The following is a 21,017-nucleotide window of genomic DNA, read 5'->3' as shown; positions in this document are numbered from 1 at the left end:
TCCCTGTCAACCTGTGTCACTTGACGTCAGTTTGAATGGTATTTACATATGCTGTTCACCTGTGCCTCACGAGGCTTCTTATATAAAGGCTCTTAAAAACAATCCTTTTGTAAAGCCTCACATGCAGGAGAAATTCCAATCACTGCACTCCCGCTGTTATGGTATAGTCCTCCTGTCAGGGCTCGTTTCGCTGAATACTGCTCTCGTTGTACACAATGGCATAGCTTTTGAGTACGTCACAAGCTTGTCTGTGTAAAAGAACCTCAGTACATCAGGATATTTGTTGGCATGAGAGACAGAAGTGTCAGGGTTTACTGCCATCCTGTGGTCAGGTAATATAATAACGTCCCCGTGGACGAAAGGCGAGGAGAGACATTCCTGCAGTGCGCACTGTTTCTGACCTGTCCTCGTCCTCTGTCCTGAGCAGGAATCAGCTGCCTGCTCCAGGACATGGACGGGGAATAAAACGACAATAAAAACAGCGAATGCAGGCCAAATCACCTGTCCAAGCGATAAAGAATCAGCCTTATAGTTTACAATAATGCAGCATCAAAGTTGGATACCCTTAAGGAAATACAAAAAATACTTTACCTCGGCTAATATTACCAGATTAGAAAGCGTGATCACACAAGAAAAATAACCAAATACACATAGCCTGCATTAGGCTATATTTTTACTGTAGTTATTTACTAATACAGGCTAAATCAATCTCCCAATTTTGGTATCGTGTTTCGTTTGAAAGCTTTCCAGCGAGAGCACTGTTGACAAATGCTTCAGTTCATTTGGGAGTATGCTGATTGTCTGCCCCCTCCTTTGCTTAATTCATTGCTCTCCTACAGTGTTAAAGCGAGATCTGATCCCTTTTGTGATTAGAACCTTTTTTGTAATGTCTTCACAGCTCCTAAAATACGCAGTTTTCTTTTTTTTTTTCTTTTGTTAAAAGGCAACCGAATGGGTTGGGGAGGATTAAGTAGGCAGACGCCTCTAAGAGACCGACAAAACCTGTTTCGAGCTACAAATAGCTTAACTGTTTAAACGCCTTAATAACGAGATAGAAGCGTACTCAATATGTGAAGCAAATGTTACATCTATGGACTTTGATCGTTACATTCACGGCGTTAAAAAGCACAGAACATTTCCAGCAGGTTCTCCCGCCCTGTCCTCCAAAAAAAAACCAAAAAAAAAAAACCGACTTGAGATCTTTGTGCAACAGAAGTACCGAGACAGCAAAATGTGTGCAGTCATTATTGAAGGGCGTCATTGTAATATGTTTTTAAAAAATAGTTGCCAATTCAGCCTTTTATCGTAGGCTACATTGATGGTGTTTTTTTTAACTTGACAAATATATAGATATTGAAGGGAAATTAAGCAGTCCAATGTCTTTTTAATGACACAATCTAATGTCTACTTTGTTATAGAATACGTTTTTTTTTGCAAAGCAGAAAAGCAATCCACTTATCGAAAGTGGGTCGATTTTACGTACAATTAATTCCAGCTCAACCCTTAACTAAGTGTTGGTTCCGCTGGGGATAAGCCTAAAACGACTGTTCAGGTTAATCCCATTGTCCATTTAACATTTAACAGAAACCATTATTTTTCTTTTCTTTTGTACACCTTACAGATTTTTGGCGTGATTCTAGCAGTGTGATATTTTATTGTGTGTATGTGTGTGTTTGTGTGTGTGTGTGAAGATGGAAGTCAGTGTGATGTAGCCGGGCTCAGGCATATAGGCGGCAGAGCATGCGCAGTGGACATTTGTGCCATATTGGAATGAGGTCGTGAACGAGAATGGCGTCAAGGTAGCGAGCCTCTGCGCGAGCAAAACCGGAAGTTCCTTGATTTAATCCTCAACTCAAAAATGTCCGGCGTTGCTTTGGCGACGGTTGTCGCTACACTTTTTTTAAATAGGCATTTTATTTTGAAAGATTGGACCGGGGCTTTCGGTTTATAATTCCGTTAACTTAATAGTGCTGCGAGCGAGCAGGCGGAGAGGAACGGCATCTAAAAACCGACTTGGAAAAACTACTTATCGGTAAGGGGCCAATTTTACGACTAAATATTCACATACTCTGGGTTGTTTGTCACTGTGTCCTAACGCTGTTTTGCATAGTGGTGGCGCATTCGTCTTTTTTCCCGTCTCTCAAAAAGACGAGTCGGCTTCGGTCGAGTGTAAGCGCCCTTATTGCTCGTTCTGCTCTTATTGCTCAAGCCGTGACGTTTAGTAACTTGACTCGGACTCAGCCGCTTTTACCATGTGTTCAGCGGGTCCCACACGGTCGTTAGACATTACCTGCTTGATGTTTCTTCATTAGACAGTAATTGAATTGTTTTCTCTGTCGGTATGTGCCATGTTATTCTCTGAGTGAAAGTTGGACCGTAGGCGCTGTAGTGTCTCTCTCTCTCTCTCTCTCTCTCTCTCTCTCTGCAGCGCCGCTGCGCTAATGGCCCATCTCTGTCTCTGAATGCTGCTCCGCAACAAGCAGTGCAAACACCAGCTATACTTTCACTTCACGGTTTGTGGGGAAAATTACACCCAAAAATGTGCCCTTGACCAACTCCCTATATCTCTAAAGTCACAGTCTTACATAATGAAGGTTGCACGACCTCAGCCCATTTGTGTGTTTCGGAGCAGCTGAACACAAACTAACTGTGTCTATTCGCTTCGTCTTATGCTCTAAAACCTCTAATGTTTGCCATGTTCTTGTCATATTCCTCGTTGGTTTATTGAAGCCTGTTTTTCCCTCTTGCTCTTAACTTCCTATTGTGCAGCTCAGCTCCGGCTGACGTGTGATAATGATGCTGTCCTGTCTGTGTGTGCCTGCTGCTGTAAGGCGCAAATGTGCCTTTGTTTTGGTTTTTTAAATGTGTAGTTACAGCAGGTTAGCCAGCCACTGAGATGTCAGATTGATCACAGCAGGCCAACTCATGCTGCATGGTCTTTAACATTATTGACATTACTCAAACAGAATTAAAAGTTACACCTTGGCAGATAAAAAGTTGTGGCTACCATTATGGCTGCACTAATAACTACTGAGAACAGACAGCATGGTGTGTCAACTTGCCTCCACGTCACATCAAACCTTTAAGAGCTCCTTTCAGCTTAATTATCCCCCAAAATGTTTATTTTTCCTTTAGTGCTTTGGACCAGTTAGCAAGAAATAGTGTTTGTGTCTTTTGTGCAAAGCCTATAGGCACCAGTCAAAGAGATTTATGTTTAAAAATAAAGTCGTTTGTGGTGCTTACAGTGCTTACAAATAACTAACCGAGCAGCATTTGTTTTCTACATCCGATATCAAACAACACAATGCACATACTTTACTTTCAGCAGTTTTTATTGAACAGTCTTCCTGTCAGAGCAGGAGCTGTTTTGAAAACGTTTGAGAGAAAAAAAGTGAGAACCACTGATTGTTTACAGTTTGGCGGACAAAACCATAGCTGGTAAAAGATGTTTCTGTTGCACTTTTTGACATCACACATATTTGGCTGAAGAAGGCGTCCATTTCTGACACTTTATGTCAATATCTGGCACTGTGAAACCAAAGCTAATAGCATATAAGCTGTGGTTACAATTACATTTGAAAGTAGTATGATAATCAAATAACACAGAATCCAAATTATGTTAAAAAAAACAACTGAATCAATGCTCTTTAACCCCTTGACGCCTATTGTCGCTAATTTGCATCAAACCTCTTCTGCTCCAAATCCAGCCAAAATAGCTGTTTTCAAATAAACGTTCTCAACTTAATTCAGCATCTACTTGAAAGCAGAAACACATGTAAATAAAATTGTTTAATACTTGTAAACAATTCAGGCATCAAGGGGTTAAAGTTATGTTTTGTTAGTTTGAATAGATGGACATAAACCAGAGAAGTGGGTGACTTTCTCCTTTACCTCTGGCTCTCGGATGTCATCTGTTAACGATGAGTAGAATATGCCATCAACGTATTGTTAGGGGAATTATTTAGCAACAATTTCCATTCATTGAAAGTGGACTTTGATTAGATTTTGCGGCTGAATACTGTGTTCTCTCAGGTTGCGTTTCCTCAGCAGTGACCTCGGAGGTTGAGGAAGGCTTGTTGAGAAATACTAGACCTTCCTCGAAGCGCTGCTGAGAATGTGATTCAGTTACTGCTTATATTAGAGGGGATGTAGTATGGATCTCAGTTTGTCTGCCTGTTTATATGCGGGGGTGTGCACATTCAGTCCTTTCTCTTTCAGCTTGAGTCAGTATAGTGCACGGTGCAGAGACATTCAGTCGGACTGCTGTTGTGGCCCGTACAGACCAATTACTGTGAAACAGGGGAAGTTTCAGTTTCCTCTCTGCTCAAACAGACCGAGGCCGCGCGGTTCTCCACAGTGCTGCAGGAAGCCGGAGCTGAAGCAGAAACATAAGATGGATATTACCATGTGTCTTTAGCCCTTTGTAATGATACTTCTCAGGAGTGTTTGTACATGTGTTTTTAAGACGACTGAATTAGATTTTTAAATTTTGAATTGCATCATGAATATTAACAAACATTGACAATGAGTTTGTGGGAAGATATCGTTTAACAGTAAAAGAAAATGAACCATAAGCTAACAGTGAATTTAACTGAATATGCTCAGCAGCATCAGGTGTTTAAATATGGCCTCTAAACTTTAGCTCTGGTTTGCTCCTCCAGTCTTCACTGCTCTTTTTTTTTTATCCGTTCTGATGTCAGGAGTTTGACCCTCGGGGACAATAAGGCCCTCTGGTGTGTGTTTTCCAGGGAGGGGGAGTAAGACAGCAGCAGTCTGGGGCAGGGTCGTGGGTGAAAGGTGGTGCTGATCCCCGAGGAGCACGCGGGGGGGGGGGGGGGGTTGTGGTGGCAGTTTGGTTGTTTCAGGCGGTGGCCCTGGTTTTAATAGAGACGTCAGACGTGACAAAGACGAGCCTGACAGGCCGGCTGAATGGAGGTGACGTGACGGAGCAGCTCTCCTCAGCGTCCCATACATCGCCCTCTCCACCGTTGTCACGCCCTTCTTTTTCCATTCATGCCACCTCTCTTGTTGTATAAACTTATTTCATCTGCCTCCGCACAATGCTGCAGGTCAGCCTGATGCGTCAACGCTTGATGTGTGTCCACATACATGTCAAGGCTCTGCTTCAAACCTTCTTGAGCGAGGAAGAAAATCCGAACGACCACAGTTTGAAAAACAGGAGATCAGAGGAAGGAGCAGATTTGCAGTTTGCTTTGACATACTTCCCTCCAACATCAGACCATGTGGTGTGTTGGGATGAACATGACAAATGTTCATTTTGATTATTTTTCATCCCTTTTTTTTGTGTGTTGTCTGGCCGAGTACTGCACCAGTTAAAAAACTGTTGAACTTTGACACCGTCAGAACAAGAACTCTGTCTGAAAAAGTTCTACCACAGAGCTGGACGAGTCCATGACATTAGAGCAGCTGAAAGAATCCACACAAATAAAAGCTCTTAATGCAGGGTTTGTAAGCTTCAAAATGCTGTGCTTTATGAGTCTGCATCTTATTGGCCGTGTGATATTCACACGTCTTAAGCTGACTGATGATACTTGTATTATCTTTATCCGTTAGCTGACACAGTGTTGGCTGATAAAGGCCGGGTGGCGATGTACTAAAAGTAGCCCGTTAGTCTTGAATGCAGTTTCCAGATCTCTGCGTTGCTTTTGCTGACACAGTCGGGCTTGTGTACTGCTGAGTGGGCGGTTACAAACCAGCCGTATCACCTGTCTCATTAATAAGTTGTTTCAAACAGGAGTGAGCTCAGAGATCATTGAGATCCAGAGATAAGAGATTTGATGATGCTCAGCAACGCACGGCAAGGTTTTCTTCTGTCTGTCGTTAGAGCTCTGGACCAGAGCGTATTCATTGTCTCTTGCTGGATAACAATCTTCCTCTTCTTTCCCTCTTCAGTGCTACTGTCTTGGCCTTGAGCAGGCACCAGCATGAGTCAGGCGTTACCGGAGTCTGGTAAGAACTACTTTCTGAAACAGCTGCGCGGAAAAAAAGAACGAAAAAAAAAAGTGGGGTTATATGTTGGGAAGCTGCTGAGAATAAAAAATGTGTTTGTGTGCCTTCCAGATAGAGACTCTACGCCGGACGTCTCCGACTTCAACTGGGATGACTACCTGGAGGAGACTGGATCGGTTTCTGGGCCGCATCATGCTTTCAAACATGTGGGTGTCGACAGCCTGCACAGCTAACACACATCACAGCTCTTTACAGTCATGGACTGAACATATCTATCTGAAGTTTGAACTGCTAGTCACTTCTAGCAGCGTTTAGATAATGGCTCAAAGTTGTGGAATGTGTCATATATTTGAGCCCAGAGTCATATGTAAATTGGGTCCTAAGAAAAGCTATGAAGGCATCTATTCATGACGTGATCAATAGAGTAAACTCCGAGGTCAGTGACTCAGTGTACCAGCTGGAACAAAGCTTCTATAGTGAACAGTTAAAACAAACAGTGTTTACTCATTTACTTTGATTTTAATAGAGTAAACAACAGCAGGAAAACAAGATATCTTATTTTTTCTTCATTGCGTTTTATATATTTCTAACAAAAAAATTTTTTTTTTATTCCTGTAGCAGCTTCAAAATACAGTTGAAACTTGAGTTTGTTAACTTTGAAGGTTCCTGTATTCGGTATTCGTTCTCTTTGTCCTTGTCCCAGGTGGACCAGGGTCTGCAGACTGGTCTGACTCCAGGCATGAAGCTGGAGGTGTGTGTGCGCTCAGAAGCCGACAGTCCTTACTGGGTGGCTAGTATCATCACCACATGTGGCCAGCTGCTGCTGTTGCGCTACGAGGGTTACCAGGATGACAGGCGTGCAGACTTCTGGTGTGACATCATGGCCGCAGACCTCCACCCACTGGGCTGGAGCCGCCAGCATGGGAAGACCATGAGGGCTCCTGAAGGTGAAGAAGATTTATTTAAATTTGTTTACTAAATTTAGCTTAAATGTTCAATAAAGCTGTTTTCAACCTCTGAAGACTAGAACAATAATAATAATAATAATAATAATAATAATAAGTGTTCCGTGCTTCATGTAGAACTGAGTAGTTTTTCAAATGAAAGTCTCTGTGACGAGATCAGACTTCAGTCATGAAATGTCCGTCTGGTGACAAATATCAATCATTTCATTTTTGTAGATGAAATTCTCTCACAGTTTTCATGCTCACTTGCAGATGATTATACTGTTGTGTTTACATACAGAGCTCAGATGAATGATTCTACCTTCAGCCTGGTTTACACTGTACAACTGTCAAAAAGCTGTGTAGGAATGTGGGCTAACTCTGTACGATTGAGTTCTTTGTAACTGTGCAAACTTGTGACTCTGTAAAACCTGATTGTAGGGAACTACCTGAGAGCTCACGCTGTACCAGTGAAGTCGGGACTGAGCATGCACAATTTAAAACTCTCACAGGCCGAGGTTGAAGCCGGATCAATGTTTGTCAGTTGTCTTGTGCTGCATGTACTGCTAAAATACAAACACTGGCAAAATCTCTCTCTCACTCACTCACACACACACACACACACACACACACACACACACACACACACACACACACACACACACACACACACACACACACACACACACACATTCTCCGTCACCAATAAAAGCAAGTTTACTTGCAGCTGAATCATAGCACATATGCCTGGTCAGCTGGAAGTCTGAAGTAATTTCCTGTCAATGTTTCTTTCATGACAGGAGGAACAGACAGATTAAATAGACTTTCTGTGGTGTTGTGATGTTGATGTCAGTTTGTGCAGGCACAGTTAGTGTACTTTACATGAACAAGGCTGCACGATCTGGCTGAAACTCGGCGCGACTTCTAAATCAGTCATAAGACACGACAATCATATGGTGTGTGTGTGTGTGTGTGTGTGTGTGTGTGTGTGTGTGTGTGTGTGTGTGTGTGTGTGTGTGTGTGTGCGTGTGCGTGTGTGATCCAGTGTACGACTGTTGGCTTGTTTGTTGGGTTTGTTTTTCTGTGAGTTCTGGGCTGGCTCTGCAGAGGAGAGAGCGCTCAGTTCTTTGTACAGATCAATCGTACGAATGTGTTTGAGTTGAACTCAACAGACTAATGGAAATTTTGCTTGGCAAAGAGTAATGACTGTTTCTTTTCTGCTGCCAGAAGTGTCTCAGTGAAAAGTGAATAGTTTTGTCAGGAAAAGAGCCTCACATTCTTGAAGGCAAAGTTACCAAGCAACCCCACAGGTAACCTTTAACTGTGGGTTTAATTTAGTATTGGCAAGATAGAACAATAATCCTGACCATTTGAACGAGTTGAAACAAAATACATATCAGGAAATAACTTTCAGGTAGGATAGATATGCACTTTGTTTGCAGAAATCCCATACAGCGTTACCAAATCAGGTCAAATACAAAAATCTATTCATAGTTCTGTACATTTAGCAATCCTTGTGCTACATAGAATGAGAAGAGAAATAGCTCATGTTCAGTCGACAGACGGGAAGAAACAGTTGTTGTGCAGTGACTGAAGAAGTAAACAGTATTCTGCATTCGCTGAATTAATAAACAGTTGTACATTGACTTAAGTAAATCATATCAGTTCTGACAAATGTACTGAACCATTGACTTGATTTATTGTTCAGACAGAAGAAGCTGCTCAAAATGTCAAAGTCTTTATCAGTGATTATTTTATTCCTTAATTCCCAGGTGTCAACACTGAATATGTATGTGCAATGCATAGCCCACATGTTTAATTGGTTACCAAACTAACACTGTGTTTTTACATGTGTGTGTGTGTGTGTGATCCACCTCAGGTGTGCGTGAGAAGCACCAGGACTGGGAGGCTGTTCTGGAGAAGGCTCTGGCTGAGGAGTGTGGCGCACCTGCCAAACTGCTGGAATTGGTAAGGCAGAAGAACAGAGCAGCTGTCCTGTCAAAAAAGTCTCAGGGTGGAGCGAGTCTCGTCTCTGTGTCGAGAACAGTCTACTTTACAAGAAGTGATTCATTCACAAGTCGTAACCGCTTAATCTGGCAAAGTAAACAGTTCGGGGTTTAAAGATATTAAGTAGGACTTCGTTCATTGTTGTTAAAGTGATGAAGCAAGTTTGAAAAACTCCAAATTGAACAGTTTGGACCCTCAGGTGATCAGAATCGTCAACTCTTGGTCTACAGTAGATGCACAGGGACAAAGACTGTAGAACAGTCATGTTTTGTATAAGTCAGGTCTTAGCTATTGTGCTGTGCCCATTTTTTAAATGTTCAAAACAGGATGTAAACATCACACTTAAAATATCTATTGGAATAAATGTCAAGGGAACCAAACAATATTTAGCTTCTATTCTTGTTTGTGCACCAGGCGTGAAGTTCAAATTCTACCAAAACAAGATTCAGATCTTTTGTGTACAGCACAGAGGCTCTGCTGCTGAAAGCATATTGGCCTGTGAAATTCTTTGGAGTCATTAGTTAGCTCTCTGTGAATGTGCTTCAGTTCTGCCTCTTAGTCATGCAGTGCCTTCTCTCCCTTTATAAATGCCTCGCCTTGCCTCGGAGTGTGTCCCACGTGTGTTTGTTTAAGTGTATGTCCTATCAGCTTCTAATTTACCATCTCTCGAATCCCCTCCCACCCCTGAAGCCGCAGCGTGGCAGAGACCCGGTGGAGCTCCTGTGTGCAGGCTGCTATGTGGAGCTGCAGGACAATGTGGACCCGGGGCTGGCCTGGGCAGCCGAGGTGGAGGAGAATGTCGGAGGACGACTGAAGCTGCGTCTTTTAGGTACAGAGGGGCTCCCCGACACACCAGCGACCCTCTGGCTTTTTTACCTCCACCCACGTATCCATCCACCAGGCTGGGCCACAGAGCATGGCTGCACCCTCAGGCCTCCCTCAGGTCAGTGACACTTGACACGGGTCAAATTGTCCTTTTTGAAAGAAAGAAAAAAGATTGAGTTCTAGATAAGGAGATAAACTCAGGAGAGAGTAAGAGCACCAGCTTCAAGGAGCTCTGAAGAATTCACAGTTCTACCAGGGACTGGAACTTCATCCATATATGTTGTCCAATCACTCAAAAAAAGAAGTCACATAACCTAATGTTTATTACGACTTGCCCCATGAGATCTGTCTTTAGTAATCCTAACATTTTTCATTACTTTGAGTATGAAGTATTGAAATAAAATAAGAAAATCATCCAGTTGTATTTGTATTCTGGTAGACCTTGAAATGGATTCTTCACGCAGGATTAGATAGATCATTGTTTTCAGAGAAAGGATACACTGATACAGTTCAAGTGAATCCGAGTCGTTGATATGGGAGATGTTCTTATGACTCGTGTTTTAATTTTTCATGGAAGAAAAGGGAAGATAAAACACTTTGATTTAAATATTTATCTATAAGGATCTCAGTGAATTATTCTGCATTTCATCTTTCTTAGGTGGCTCTCAGGGCCGTATGTGCTGTGATATGAGATTAATGTGGTTTTGTTTTTGATGTGGAGGAGTTCATTTTTTTTTATCTGAATTTGAAAAAAGTCTTAAGTTATTGAAGGCACCTTTTTGGATGACTAGATCAAAGAACAAGCTGACACACTGACTGTGTCTTTGTCTTTTTTTTTTTTTTTTTCAAGATTAACAACACATGTACTTGAAGAAAATAAACCTTGTAAAAATATACAGAAACACAAGTTACATGAATACTTTGTAGAAAACATTTCCCAGAATGAGAAAAAAAAAAGAAATAAGAAAAAAATAATCCAGAAGTTCAAGTCGGGCCTCCTGGTTTCTGTGATGCAGACTTATATTAGAGATGTCGACCTCTATTTTCCCTTATTGAAATATCTCCCCGATGAGTCAACCATCATTTTTTCATCAGGCGGTCTGCAGCTGTTCCACTTTGGATTTCTGTTTATTTGTTGTTGTTTTTTCAGAGCTGTTGGCCCTGAGGACAGAGGAAGAGTGGGAGGAGGTGCGACAGAGGATCAGTGACCTGCCACAGGATGAAGCTCTGACTGCAGAGTTCAGTAAGGTACTGCCAACCAAGCGTGCTCTTATTTGCCCTCACCGATGCGGACATCTCCCCTTTTTCTGCTAGTTAAGCTTTGGTGATTTTCATTGTGTGTGTGTGTGTGTGTGTGTGTGTGTGTGTGTGTGTGTGTGTGTGTGTGTGTGTGTGTGTGTGTGTGTGTGTGTGTGTGTGTGTGTGTGTGTGTGTGTGTGTGTGTGTGTGTGTGTGTGTGTGTGTGTGTGTGTGTGTGTGTGTGTGTGTGTGTGTGTGTGTGTGTGTGTGTGTGTGTGTGTGTGTGTGTGTGTGTGTGTGTGTGTGTGTGTGTGTGTGTGTGTGTGTGTGTGTGTGTGTGTGTGTGTGTGTGTGTGTGTGTGTGTGTGTGTGTGTGTGTGTGTGTGTGTGTGTGTGTGTGTGTGTGTGTGTACTAAGGATCAGCCTGCCATCGCTGCTCATTGTTTCAAGGAGGGTATGAAACTGGAGGCTGTTGACCCTGCTGCTCCTATTTCCATCAGGCCTGCCACTGTCACCAAGGTAACAGACTTTCGTATCAAATCTGTCTCTGCTGTGCTGCATTGTTTTTCTCTTGTTGCTCTTTATTGGACCTGTTTCTTATGCTTTCCATCCTCATTACCAGCCTGTCTGCACTCTGTAAATCCTGGCTGAAGTTTAATGCTTTAATGGACACATTTTCAGTTATCAGTCTAGTTTATGTCCTTCACTTAACGCCGTCTTAAATGTGACCAAAACCAGATGGTGAAAGTGTGATAGCTGTCATAAGAACATCTGTAAGCGCTGGAAAAATGAACATTCTCTCCACTACAGGTGTTCAATGAGCAGTACTTCCTGGTGACCATGGACGACCTCTGTGGTATTGAAGAGTCTGAGGGTGCTGGAAGGTCTTTTCTGTGCCACAGAGACAGTCCAGGGATCTTCCCTACTCAGTGGAGCCTCAAAAACGGTCTGCCTCTCAGCCCCCCACCAGGTCTGCTCAGTGTAATGTTATCCATTCAGAAAGATAAGAAGCTTTCTCTTCTATTTCTCTTACGCCTTGGTTTCTTTCCTTTGTCTGTCCTGGCCTCTCTCTTTCTCTTCATGCTTTCTTTTTATTTCATACAGGTTACCAGGGTACAGACTTTGACTGGGCAGATTATCTGAAACAGTGCGAGGCAGAGGCAGCTCCTCAGCATTGCTTCCCAGCTGTAAGTCGGCCTTCTGTTTTCACCTCTTTTACACCCGTTTCACACTCGTCTGGAATCAAATTCGTCTCATGTCCAGTGACTCATTATCCAAAGCACACCTTCAGATGCTGGTCAACCCACACAGAGCTCATGAACTAAGACGAGCTGATAAAGGACCCTTGTTGCTTTTTATCCTTCATATTGCTGATAAATGTTGAATTTATCTCCCTTCCAAGTAGCAAGACAAACTCTTTTCATGGATGAGTTTTGTACAGAAAGATTCCATATACCTCATTATTGTGTTATGTATACCAGAATGTGGGGAGATAGATTTTTCCCATTTTACGGACCACTTAATGAAATTCCACTTGATTACCAGCTGCCCACAAGAATCACGCAAACCTGCGTTGCTGTGAAATGGCTCTTGTATGATTGTCTGGCTGTTTCCCTGCTAGGATCAGTGTGAGCACTGCTTCAAAGAGGCCATGAAACTGGAGGCTGTCAACCCCCTGTCACCTGAGAACATTCACGTGGCCACTGTCACTCGGGTCAAAGGGCAATATATTTGGCTCAGCCTGGAAGGTAAGCTGAGGCACTGAAATATTTGTTTTTGTTTCTAAGGGTTAGAAGTTAAAAAAAAAGAAAAGTGTAATTTCATTGCAGTCCTACAGCGTATGATTGAGGAGCATTAACCTGCGAGATATTTCTGTATTTTCTGTTTCTGTATGTCTGTAAAAAAAAAAAAAAGGAAGCAAAGTAGAAAAAGAGCAAAGGAGTCTCTGTATGGACTTTAAATGTGCAGCGGATTTACAGGAGAGAGGAGAAAGAATTGTAATGGTTGTAATATGTAAAAGGTTTGTATTTATTGTAAACATTACTGGGAATGAATTGGACATTACACTTAGAGAAGGGCAGTTAAGTTTGGGTTATAGCTGGATCTAACAGGGGGCTGACTGTTTGGACACTGTAAATATCTGCACTATGTAATTACCGTAAATTCCGTACTATTGAGCGCACCTGGATATAAGCCGCACCGGCTAAAAATAAGTAAATAAATGTATTTGTACATATATAAGCCGCACTTGATTATAAGCCGCAGGTGTCCACGCTATAACAAGAGCTATTTACACAGACGTAGGCTACCGGTAACATCCGCAAATACTGTAGCGTCCGTACGGACGTTAAAGGACGACGAGAGCGTTCAAATAATAACTTTTAATAACCCGATCACTGTCGGCCGTGACCACGCCGTTTACAGCAGAGAGCAACACATAACTTGTCGTAACAATCCAACTCTCTCCCCCAGCGTTCTCTCATACAGCCACTCAACACGTTCTCGCTGGTGCATTCACTGACTCTCCACATAATCGGAATTATGAACACATTATCAACTACTGACTTTACAACATGAACCGTTACAATACGAAGCCTAGCCGACGGTGTCTGTAACACGGCTGATGAAAAAGATGACCGTAATATATTTCACAAGAAAAAGTCCATCCATTCACTGCCTCAGAATGACTTCATTACTCACTTCCTCAGTCTCTGTTGTCGCTTTCAGTGTCATCTTAACGTGCAGCAGCTTTATTAGCTTCTTTGACAGCCAGGTCGATCGCCTTTAACTTGAAAGCTGCATCATATGTATTTCTCCGTGTGTTTTCCATGATGAGGGTGCGTGCATGAAGCGCAAAATGACTGATATTAAGATCCGACGTGACGAAGTCAAATGTTTTTGCGGCAGAAGCTCATTGTCCCCCATAAAAAATCCATGCATTAGCCGCACCGGAGTAGAAGCCGCAGTGCTCGAAGTGTGAGAAAAAAGTAGCGGCTTATAGTCCGGAATTTACGGTAATACAATCCAGCAGGATGCCAACCGCCATTCAACTCCAAAGAAGAAGAAGCAGTAGATCAGAATTCAATGTATATTGTTCTGTTTTATATCACTCTCTCTCTCCCCACCACCATAGCCAGTAGGTTGAGCAAATTCTCCCCACACTGCACAAAAACATATCCAACCCTGCATGGTACACACAGACACAATCTACAATTTGAAACCCCTCTGTCCCCGGGACCTGGCAACCCCAAGGGGGGGGGGGGGGGACAAAGCGACTTGACACATCAGCTTCTAAGTGCACAACCCTTCCCCACCCACACTCTACTGTATCTGGAATGTTTAAATGTTGGCAGGTCATGTTGCTTTAACTCAATTGAAAACATTATCCCATTTTGTAAAAGGGCTGTATGTCAATGTTTAAACAGGACTAAAACAGCCAATGCCAGAGCTGATAGTTCATATGGACTCACTGGACATCTTCCCGGTCAGCTGGTGTGAGACAAATGGATATCCACTCGTCTACCCCATCAAACCTACAGGTACACCACATGACTCCACATGATGGATTCCTTTTCACATCTGCCTCAATAAGACAGTCTCTCATACTGTTTCATAATACAAGGTCATTGCTCTGACTTTCAAAGTAGTTTATTATATAAAATTGGGCTCATTGTAGTCTTTGTTGTTTTCCAGTGGAAAAAGAGAGGAAGATCGCCGTGGTGCAGCCTGAGAAACAGTGAGTATCAAAACATACAAATAAAAACAAAGCTCACTTTAAAAAACATTGAGACCGCTCAGTTGAGGGGTCAAAATTAATATCTGTCATATGACATCAAACATTTTACTGTTTTACCATTCCTTTTAGGTGTTTTGATCTGTCACAAGTTTCTTTCTCTGTGGTTAAGTTACCTTTAATCTACCAGAAGGTCCTTAATTTATTTCAAAAGCAGAGTTGGCTTCAAACAGCAAGAAAAGTACTCTCAGATCAAAACAGCACCGACATTAAAAATTAAATACTAACACATTTTATTTTTAAATGGAAAATAGTTGAATTACAGACATGCAATTTACAATGTCATGACTAAATTGTTGCAATTCATCGATTAAAATGTAATTGTTTGACAACTCTTATGTAAATACTTCATTTTAAATATGTCATTATTTTTTTCATCACTTTACAGCCGAACTTCACCCAAGTCCTCATCACCTGATGCTGTCAGACAGCAGATGGCCTCCCAGTCAGAGACAGGTGAGTGTTTATGTCTCAGCTCTTTCTAAATGCCTGTGAATACTGTGCTCAACTCTTCACGTTTCTCTACGTGCAGGACAAGGGAATGGAAAATACTGCTCCCCCAAGATCTACTTCAACCACCGCTGCTTCTCTGGACCTTACCTTAACAAGGGCCGCATCGCAGAGCTGCCTCAGTTCATCGGCCCAGGGAACTGTGCCCTGGTTCTTAAAGAGGTGAGAGTAGCCACCTTAACTGTTTATAGTATTACACCAACAAACAGGTGTCGTCACTCCATCCGTCAACACTAAAATGAATGTCAGTGGTGACATGTTTATGGTTTTGTGATTCTTTTGTAGGGAATTGTTTGTCTGACAATATTGGATGGATAGTCGTGAAATGTGGTAGAACTTTTAAGAACCATTAGCCTACTGCCTAGCTTCATGTCACATTTTAATTACACAGTTCTTTATTTCATAACAAAATGCCCAACATACTAATGGCATCCTATTAGCCTCAGCTGCATTTTAATTCAGGGTTATTTTATATTTGTATTCCTAAATGAATAAATAAGATGGTGAACATGTTATTACATTGTACCTGCAAAACATCAGAAAGGTACTTTTGTCACAGACAAAGTGCTAAAGTTAGCCTTTAGTTTAATGCAATGATATGTCTAAGTGTCAGAGCTGCTAGCAGGCTTTAGATGATTTATTAACTATTACTGGTATTTTTTTAGTCAGAGTAATCTTCTGTCTTATATTATGAAGTTTCAGAGACTCTTTTTCTGCTTTTTTTCCACGACACAATGTCACCAATGACTCATGGCCCACGATGCAGAGGCCATTAACCACTGCTGATTTACTGTTAAAAATGTTAAAATGTCAAGACTGTATTTTACAATGAAATACATCATCCTCAAACCTTGGGTAACCTGCATGTGTTGCAATTCTCTCCTTTTCTTTTCTCCAGGTACTGACCCTGTTGATAAACTCAGCATACAAACCCAGTCGTGTGCTAAGGGAGTTGCAGCTGGACCAGGAGAGTCGCTGGCAAGGCCATGGAGAGACACTTAAAGCCAAGTGAGGGGAAATGCTATTAAATCCCAAGCACAAAATGCTCTGCTCTATAGAAAACCTACAGGAATGGGAGAGTTATTAGCTGGCCTTTTATGGTACAAATGCTGGAATTAACAAGTACCGTAAATTCCGGACTATTGAGCGCACCTGGATATAAGCCGCACCGGCTAAAAATAAGTAAAAAAATGTATTTGTACATGTATAAGCCGCACTTGATTATAAGCCGCAGGTGTCCACGTTATAACAAGAGCTATTTACACAGAAAGACGTGACACAAAGACATTTTTTTAACTTTTAATGAAATACGTACTACTGGTAACATCCGCAAATATGAAGCCTACTGTAAATCCTTTATCAAACAGTGTCTGTAACGCGGCTGATGAAAAAGATTACCTTAATACATTTCACAGGAAAAAGTCCATCCATTCACTGCCTCAGAATGACTTCATTACTCACTTCCTCAGTCTCTTTTTCGTTGTCGCTGTCAGTGTCATCTTAACGTGCAGCAGCTCTGTTAGCTTCTTTGACAGCCAGCTCGATCGCCTTTAACTTGAAAGCTGCATCATATGTATTTCTCCGTGTGTTTTCCATGATGAGGGTGCGTGCATAAAGCGCAAAATGACTGATATTAAGATCCGATGTGACGAAGTCAAATGTTTTTGCGGCACAAGCTCATTGTCCCGCAAGAAAAATCCATAAATAAGCCGCATCGTTTTAAAAGCCGCAGTGTTAAAAACCGCGACAAAAAGTAGCGGCTTATTGTCCGAAATTTACGGTACTTGAATACACAAATGGATTTAAATATCAGGATATATCAAAACTTAATACTCCCAAAATAGGAGAATTTGTCAGGATAGTGTGAAATGTTTTCCTCTTCTGAAAATCTGTCTGAAGTTTTTGTCAACTTAATATTGTGTAGAAAAAAAACAACATTCTATTTATTTACCCTTTTACTGTCTTTGTCAGGTACAAGGGAAAGAGTTACCGGGCCACCGTGGAAATAGTTCGCACAGCAGATCGCGTAGCAGACTTCTGCAGGAAAACGTGCATCAAATTGGAGTGCTGCCCCAACCTGTTTGGACCTCATATGGTTGTAGAGCGCTGCTCGGAGAACTGCTCTGTCCTCACCAAGACCAAATACAGTAAGTGCTTTACAGACCTGGTGAACACTTATTGTTGAGGCTTCAAAAGATCGGAGGAGTATGCTTTCTTATCAAAGAAGAGAACACAACCTCTGTGCTATGGTTCATCTTATAATAACTATTTTTATAGTGCCAATTTATAACAAATGTTAGGGCAAGACACTTAGACCTTGACCGTGCTCTTTATTATGCAGTATTATTAACAAAGACCCAACATGAATTCACAGTGAGCACAGCCCTTAGCAACATTAAGCAAAGTAACAGTTGAGAGGAAAAAAGCGCCCTCTGCCTCAAACTTGCTGTCATTGCACACGTGGCTCATCCATTCTACTTTTTTCGAAACGCAGTAACGTGAATAGAAAAGATCAATGAGTGCACAAGTGTTCCACTAATGAATAACGATTTTCTGTGAAGCAGACTTTGATAAAGTTTCTGCTGGAAACAAGCAAGCTGAACTACTTACACAGCAGAAAGTCACAGATTAGCTCCTGAACTACAGTTTCTTGTTTCAGAAACTGACGCAGTTGACTGTTTACATTTTCTGTTTTATCTCTGCTGTGTTCTAAACACTCGAGAAAACGCATATCCTCCGTACATTTGTTGTTCCAACCTTTTATCCACCCTGTCACTTTTGAGAAAATTATAAGAAATCTATCAGATTTGTGAAATTCAACATTTGAATCCAAATGTTTCACTGATGGACAACGTTTTTTTTCATACTCATCAATTGAAACTTTACACAATTGGCCTGCATTTTCCCCAGCATATTACTATGGAAAGAAGAAGAGTAAACGTGTGGGCCGTCCACCGGGTGGCCACTCCAACCTCGAGGGCGGAGTAAAAAGAAGAGGCAGGAGGAGGAAGAGGAGGAAGCAGCTCTTCGTGCATAAGAAGAGGCGTTCCTCAGCTTCAGTAGACAACACGCCTGCAGGTTCTCCTCAGGTAAACACACTTGCCCTTTTAATTCTACGATTAATTCAGTCTCTCCATGAAATGTTGCTGACAGCGGTTGTCATCCTGACTCGCAGGGCAGTGGAGAGGAAGAAGATCTGGATGAAGACGACTCGCTGAGTGAAGACTCTGGCTCAGAGCTGCAGGATGATCTTCAAGATGATTCTGAACAATCGTTTGGGAAGTCTCAGCCCACCACTCCGTCCCCTTCCCCTCCAGCAACACCCAGGCCCAGCCGCCGGCGTCGGAAACCCCGCTCCCCCTCATTCTCTGATGATGAGAACAGACCTCCTTCACCAAAGGTAGGCCGTGTTATTTTATAGATACAGACTGTGTACATAATTAAAAATACTCTATTGTTTATTATTATGAAATGTGTTCATAATCCCAGCCTAATGCCCCGCCCTTAAACCAAATACAACTGCCTCTCTATGCCTAATCCATTTCAGTAAGATTTTGAAACATAGGTGTATACTCTGGCTTGAACAGGCTCTAAACAGCTTAACTCAGGATTAACTGATCACTGTTTCTTTTGTGAAATGTTTATGTCTGATAGCCTTCCTACTCAGCCTAAATTCTGCAGGTTTTAATGAGTTGTGAGAGCTCACATAGTCTCTGTCTGTGTGTTTGTAGACCTCAAAGACTGAGCCCCCTCAGAAGTTGTGTTTGGACACGAGCCCCCTGGAGTGGAGCGTAACTGATGTGGTTCGCTTCATCAGGACCACCGACTGTGCTCCTCTTGCACGGATTTTCTTGGATCAAGTAAGAAATAGTCACATGCTGAATAACCACTCCCGATGAGACCTCGCCCTAATGTGATAAGAGCACATACTCTGGGGTCACAGATACAAAAACACATTTCATATACAATCACAGAAACGCTTAACGTATGTTTTGTTTTTATAGGAGATTGACGGACAGGCGCTGCTGTTGCTGAACCTCCCAACAGTGCAGGAGTGTATGGACCTGAAGCTGGGACCAGCAATCAAGCTGTGCCACCACATTGAGAGAGTCAAGCTGGCATTTTATCAACAGTTTGCCACGTAGCTGACGGCGAAGGAACATAGACTTGACCCACATCCTGAACCGTTTAATAATCCTGTGATAAAAAATGCTGTATTTTCCTCAATCTGGATTTTATAACACTGGACCTCCTTAAGAATTCTCGCACCACATCATGTCGGAGAAGATATGGCAATTTTCTGTTGCTTGGAAAATTAACAAAGGAAACAGAAGACTTTCTGTCTTAAGCAAAGGCACAAGGGGGGGGACTGAAAAACAAAACAATTCATGAAAAAGTTATGTCATGAAGTGTAACTCATTGATTAAATTCATTGCATAACAGTGCAAAAACAAGGCCCTCATCAAGGCCTTGCGTTACAAAACATAAAACACTTTTGTTTCAAGCTTGGTTTTAAAAAACGTTTTTTTAAATAATTTGTGGCCGCTGGTCTGAGACCCTTCTCATGTTTCTAATACAATATTTCTCTTCCTGTTTCTTTATGAGCAAAAGTGACTAAGCAGCTGTTTTAAAACAACATGCTCATGCTCTGTGTTTTTATGATGTTTAGTCTGCACTTCAGTCTGTCAGAGTTAATACCTCTTCATACAAAGACCTATCAAATTTGATGTCTTGTAAACATTTGCTATGATTGTCCGCTGTCAAAATTGAAGCGATCTTGCCTCAAATCTGGTGATTTTCTACTTAAGTTTTGCTTTAGAAAATGGGCAACATTTGTGGTGCAGAGTATAACAACTGACCGATACTGAAGCACTTAATGATTTTTTTTTTTTTTTTGTAATAATATTCCTTTCACTACAACAGCTCAACGATGTTTGTGCAGGAACAACAGATTTGGAGCCATTGTTTTATTGGTTTCTTGGTTTAAGACAGTCAATAATATTCTAAAGCAAAGACTAAAATATTTAAAACAAAAAAAAAAGAAAATGTTTCATTAATGCAGTTTGCCTATTTCTTAAAGCCTGAGGTAGTATTAAACTATATATACTGCGAATATATTCCAACAAACAGTCATAGTGAGTTGTTGCATGAAAGCAGTACGAGTTTAGTTTGAACATTTTGAACTGTAAACATCATACCATTTGCAAACATCATCGGGGTCCATTTCCTCAGGCAATCAAATAGCTTTCTTGTTCAAGCTTCTACGGTGTGTTTACAGTTTACATTGATTTTGTATGAAAGCACAAGAATACCATGTACTGTATGGATTTATGCAAATAACTGCATGTTTGTATAAAGTGTATATAATCGAATGTCTTCTAGTGCAACAGGGTTATCAGAAAAAAAGAGCAATTAACTTTCAGAATAAGCAATGTGTAAATCTTAAATGTATAGTATATTTGCACACAAAAGACTTAAACTTTCTCATATGGAGATAGGATTTGAACAAAATCAGCTACAGTTGATTCATGAGCAGTTGATTTCATATCATTGAACTATCCCCACCCTCAGTTTAATGATAGCTGATATTCCTAAAAGGATGTTTGTAAAGCATTTTTTGTTGCATTTGTTCTCCAGTTCCTGTAATAAGTGTGGTTTTCTGTCATGTGCATCATTGTGTGAGTAAAGTCTCTGTAGGTTGTTTGTCAGCTCCTATATATTGTTACTTT

General features: G+C 41.5%; 1 protein-coding gene across 1 annotated transcript; it reads left to right on the top strand.

Moving 5' to 3' along the window:
* The first annotated feature begins 1,789 nt into the window (after positions 1-1,789).
* Positions 1,790-20,996, top strand: sfmbt1 (Scm like with four mbt domains 1). Its single transcript, XM_079340673.1, has 21 exons — positions 1,790-2,032; positions 5,914-5,970; positions 6,082-6,176; positions 6,674-6,917; positions 8,794-8,882; positions 9,612-9,864; positions 10,897-10,994; positions 11,403-11,504; positions 11,796-11,955; positions 12,090-12,172; positions 12,607-12,733; positions 14,411-14,524; positions 14,679-14,721; positions 15,167-15,234; positions 15,311-15,450; positions 16,187-16,296; positions 17,260-17,435; positions 18,199-18,377; positions 18,464-18,688; positions 19,020-19,148; positions 19,293-20,996. Exons 2-21 carry the CDS (start codon positions 5,946-5,948, stop codon positions 19,431-19,433), a joined length of 2,601 nt encoding a protein of 866 aa, XP_079196799.1. The 5' UTR covers positions 1,790-2,032; positions 5,914-5,945; the 3' UTR covers positions 19,434-20,996.
* The last annotated feature ends 21 nt before the right edge of the window (positions 20,997-21,017 follow it).

The sequence above is a fragment of the Symphodus melops genome, assembly GCF_947650265.1.
Source record: "Symphodus melops genome assembly, chromosome: 4".
Lineage (NCBI taxonomy): Eukaryota > Metazoa > Chordata > Actinopteri > Labriformes > Labridae > Symphodus > Symphodus melops.
The sequence above is the reverse complement of the archived record's forward strand: the minus strand, read 5'-3'. Positions and strand labels throughout refer to the sequence as shown.

What these genes read in the sequence shown, in the direction of transcription:
- sfmbt1 (XM_079340673.1), top strand. Translation starts at nt 5,946, where the DNA reads ATGAGTCAGGCGTTACCGGAGTCTG. An exon ending in GCCTCTCAGCCCCCCACCAG is followed by an intron (nt 11,956 to 12,089) that starts GTCTGCTCAGTG and finishes TATTTCATACAG; the next exon opens with GTTACCAGGGTACAGACTTT. An exon ending in CTCAGCATTGCTTCCCAGCT is followed by an intron (nt 12,173 to 12,606) that starts GTAAGTCGGCCT and finishes TTTCCCTGCTAG; the next exon opens with GATCAGTGTGAGCACTGCTT.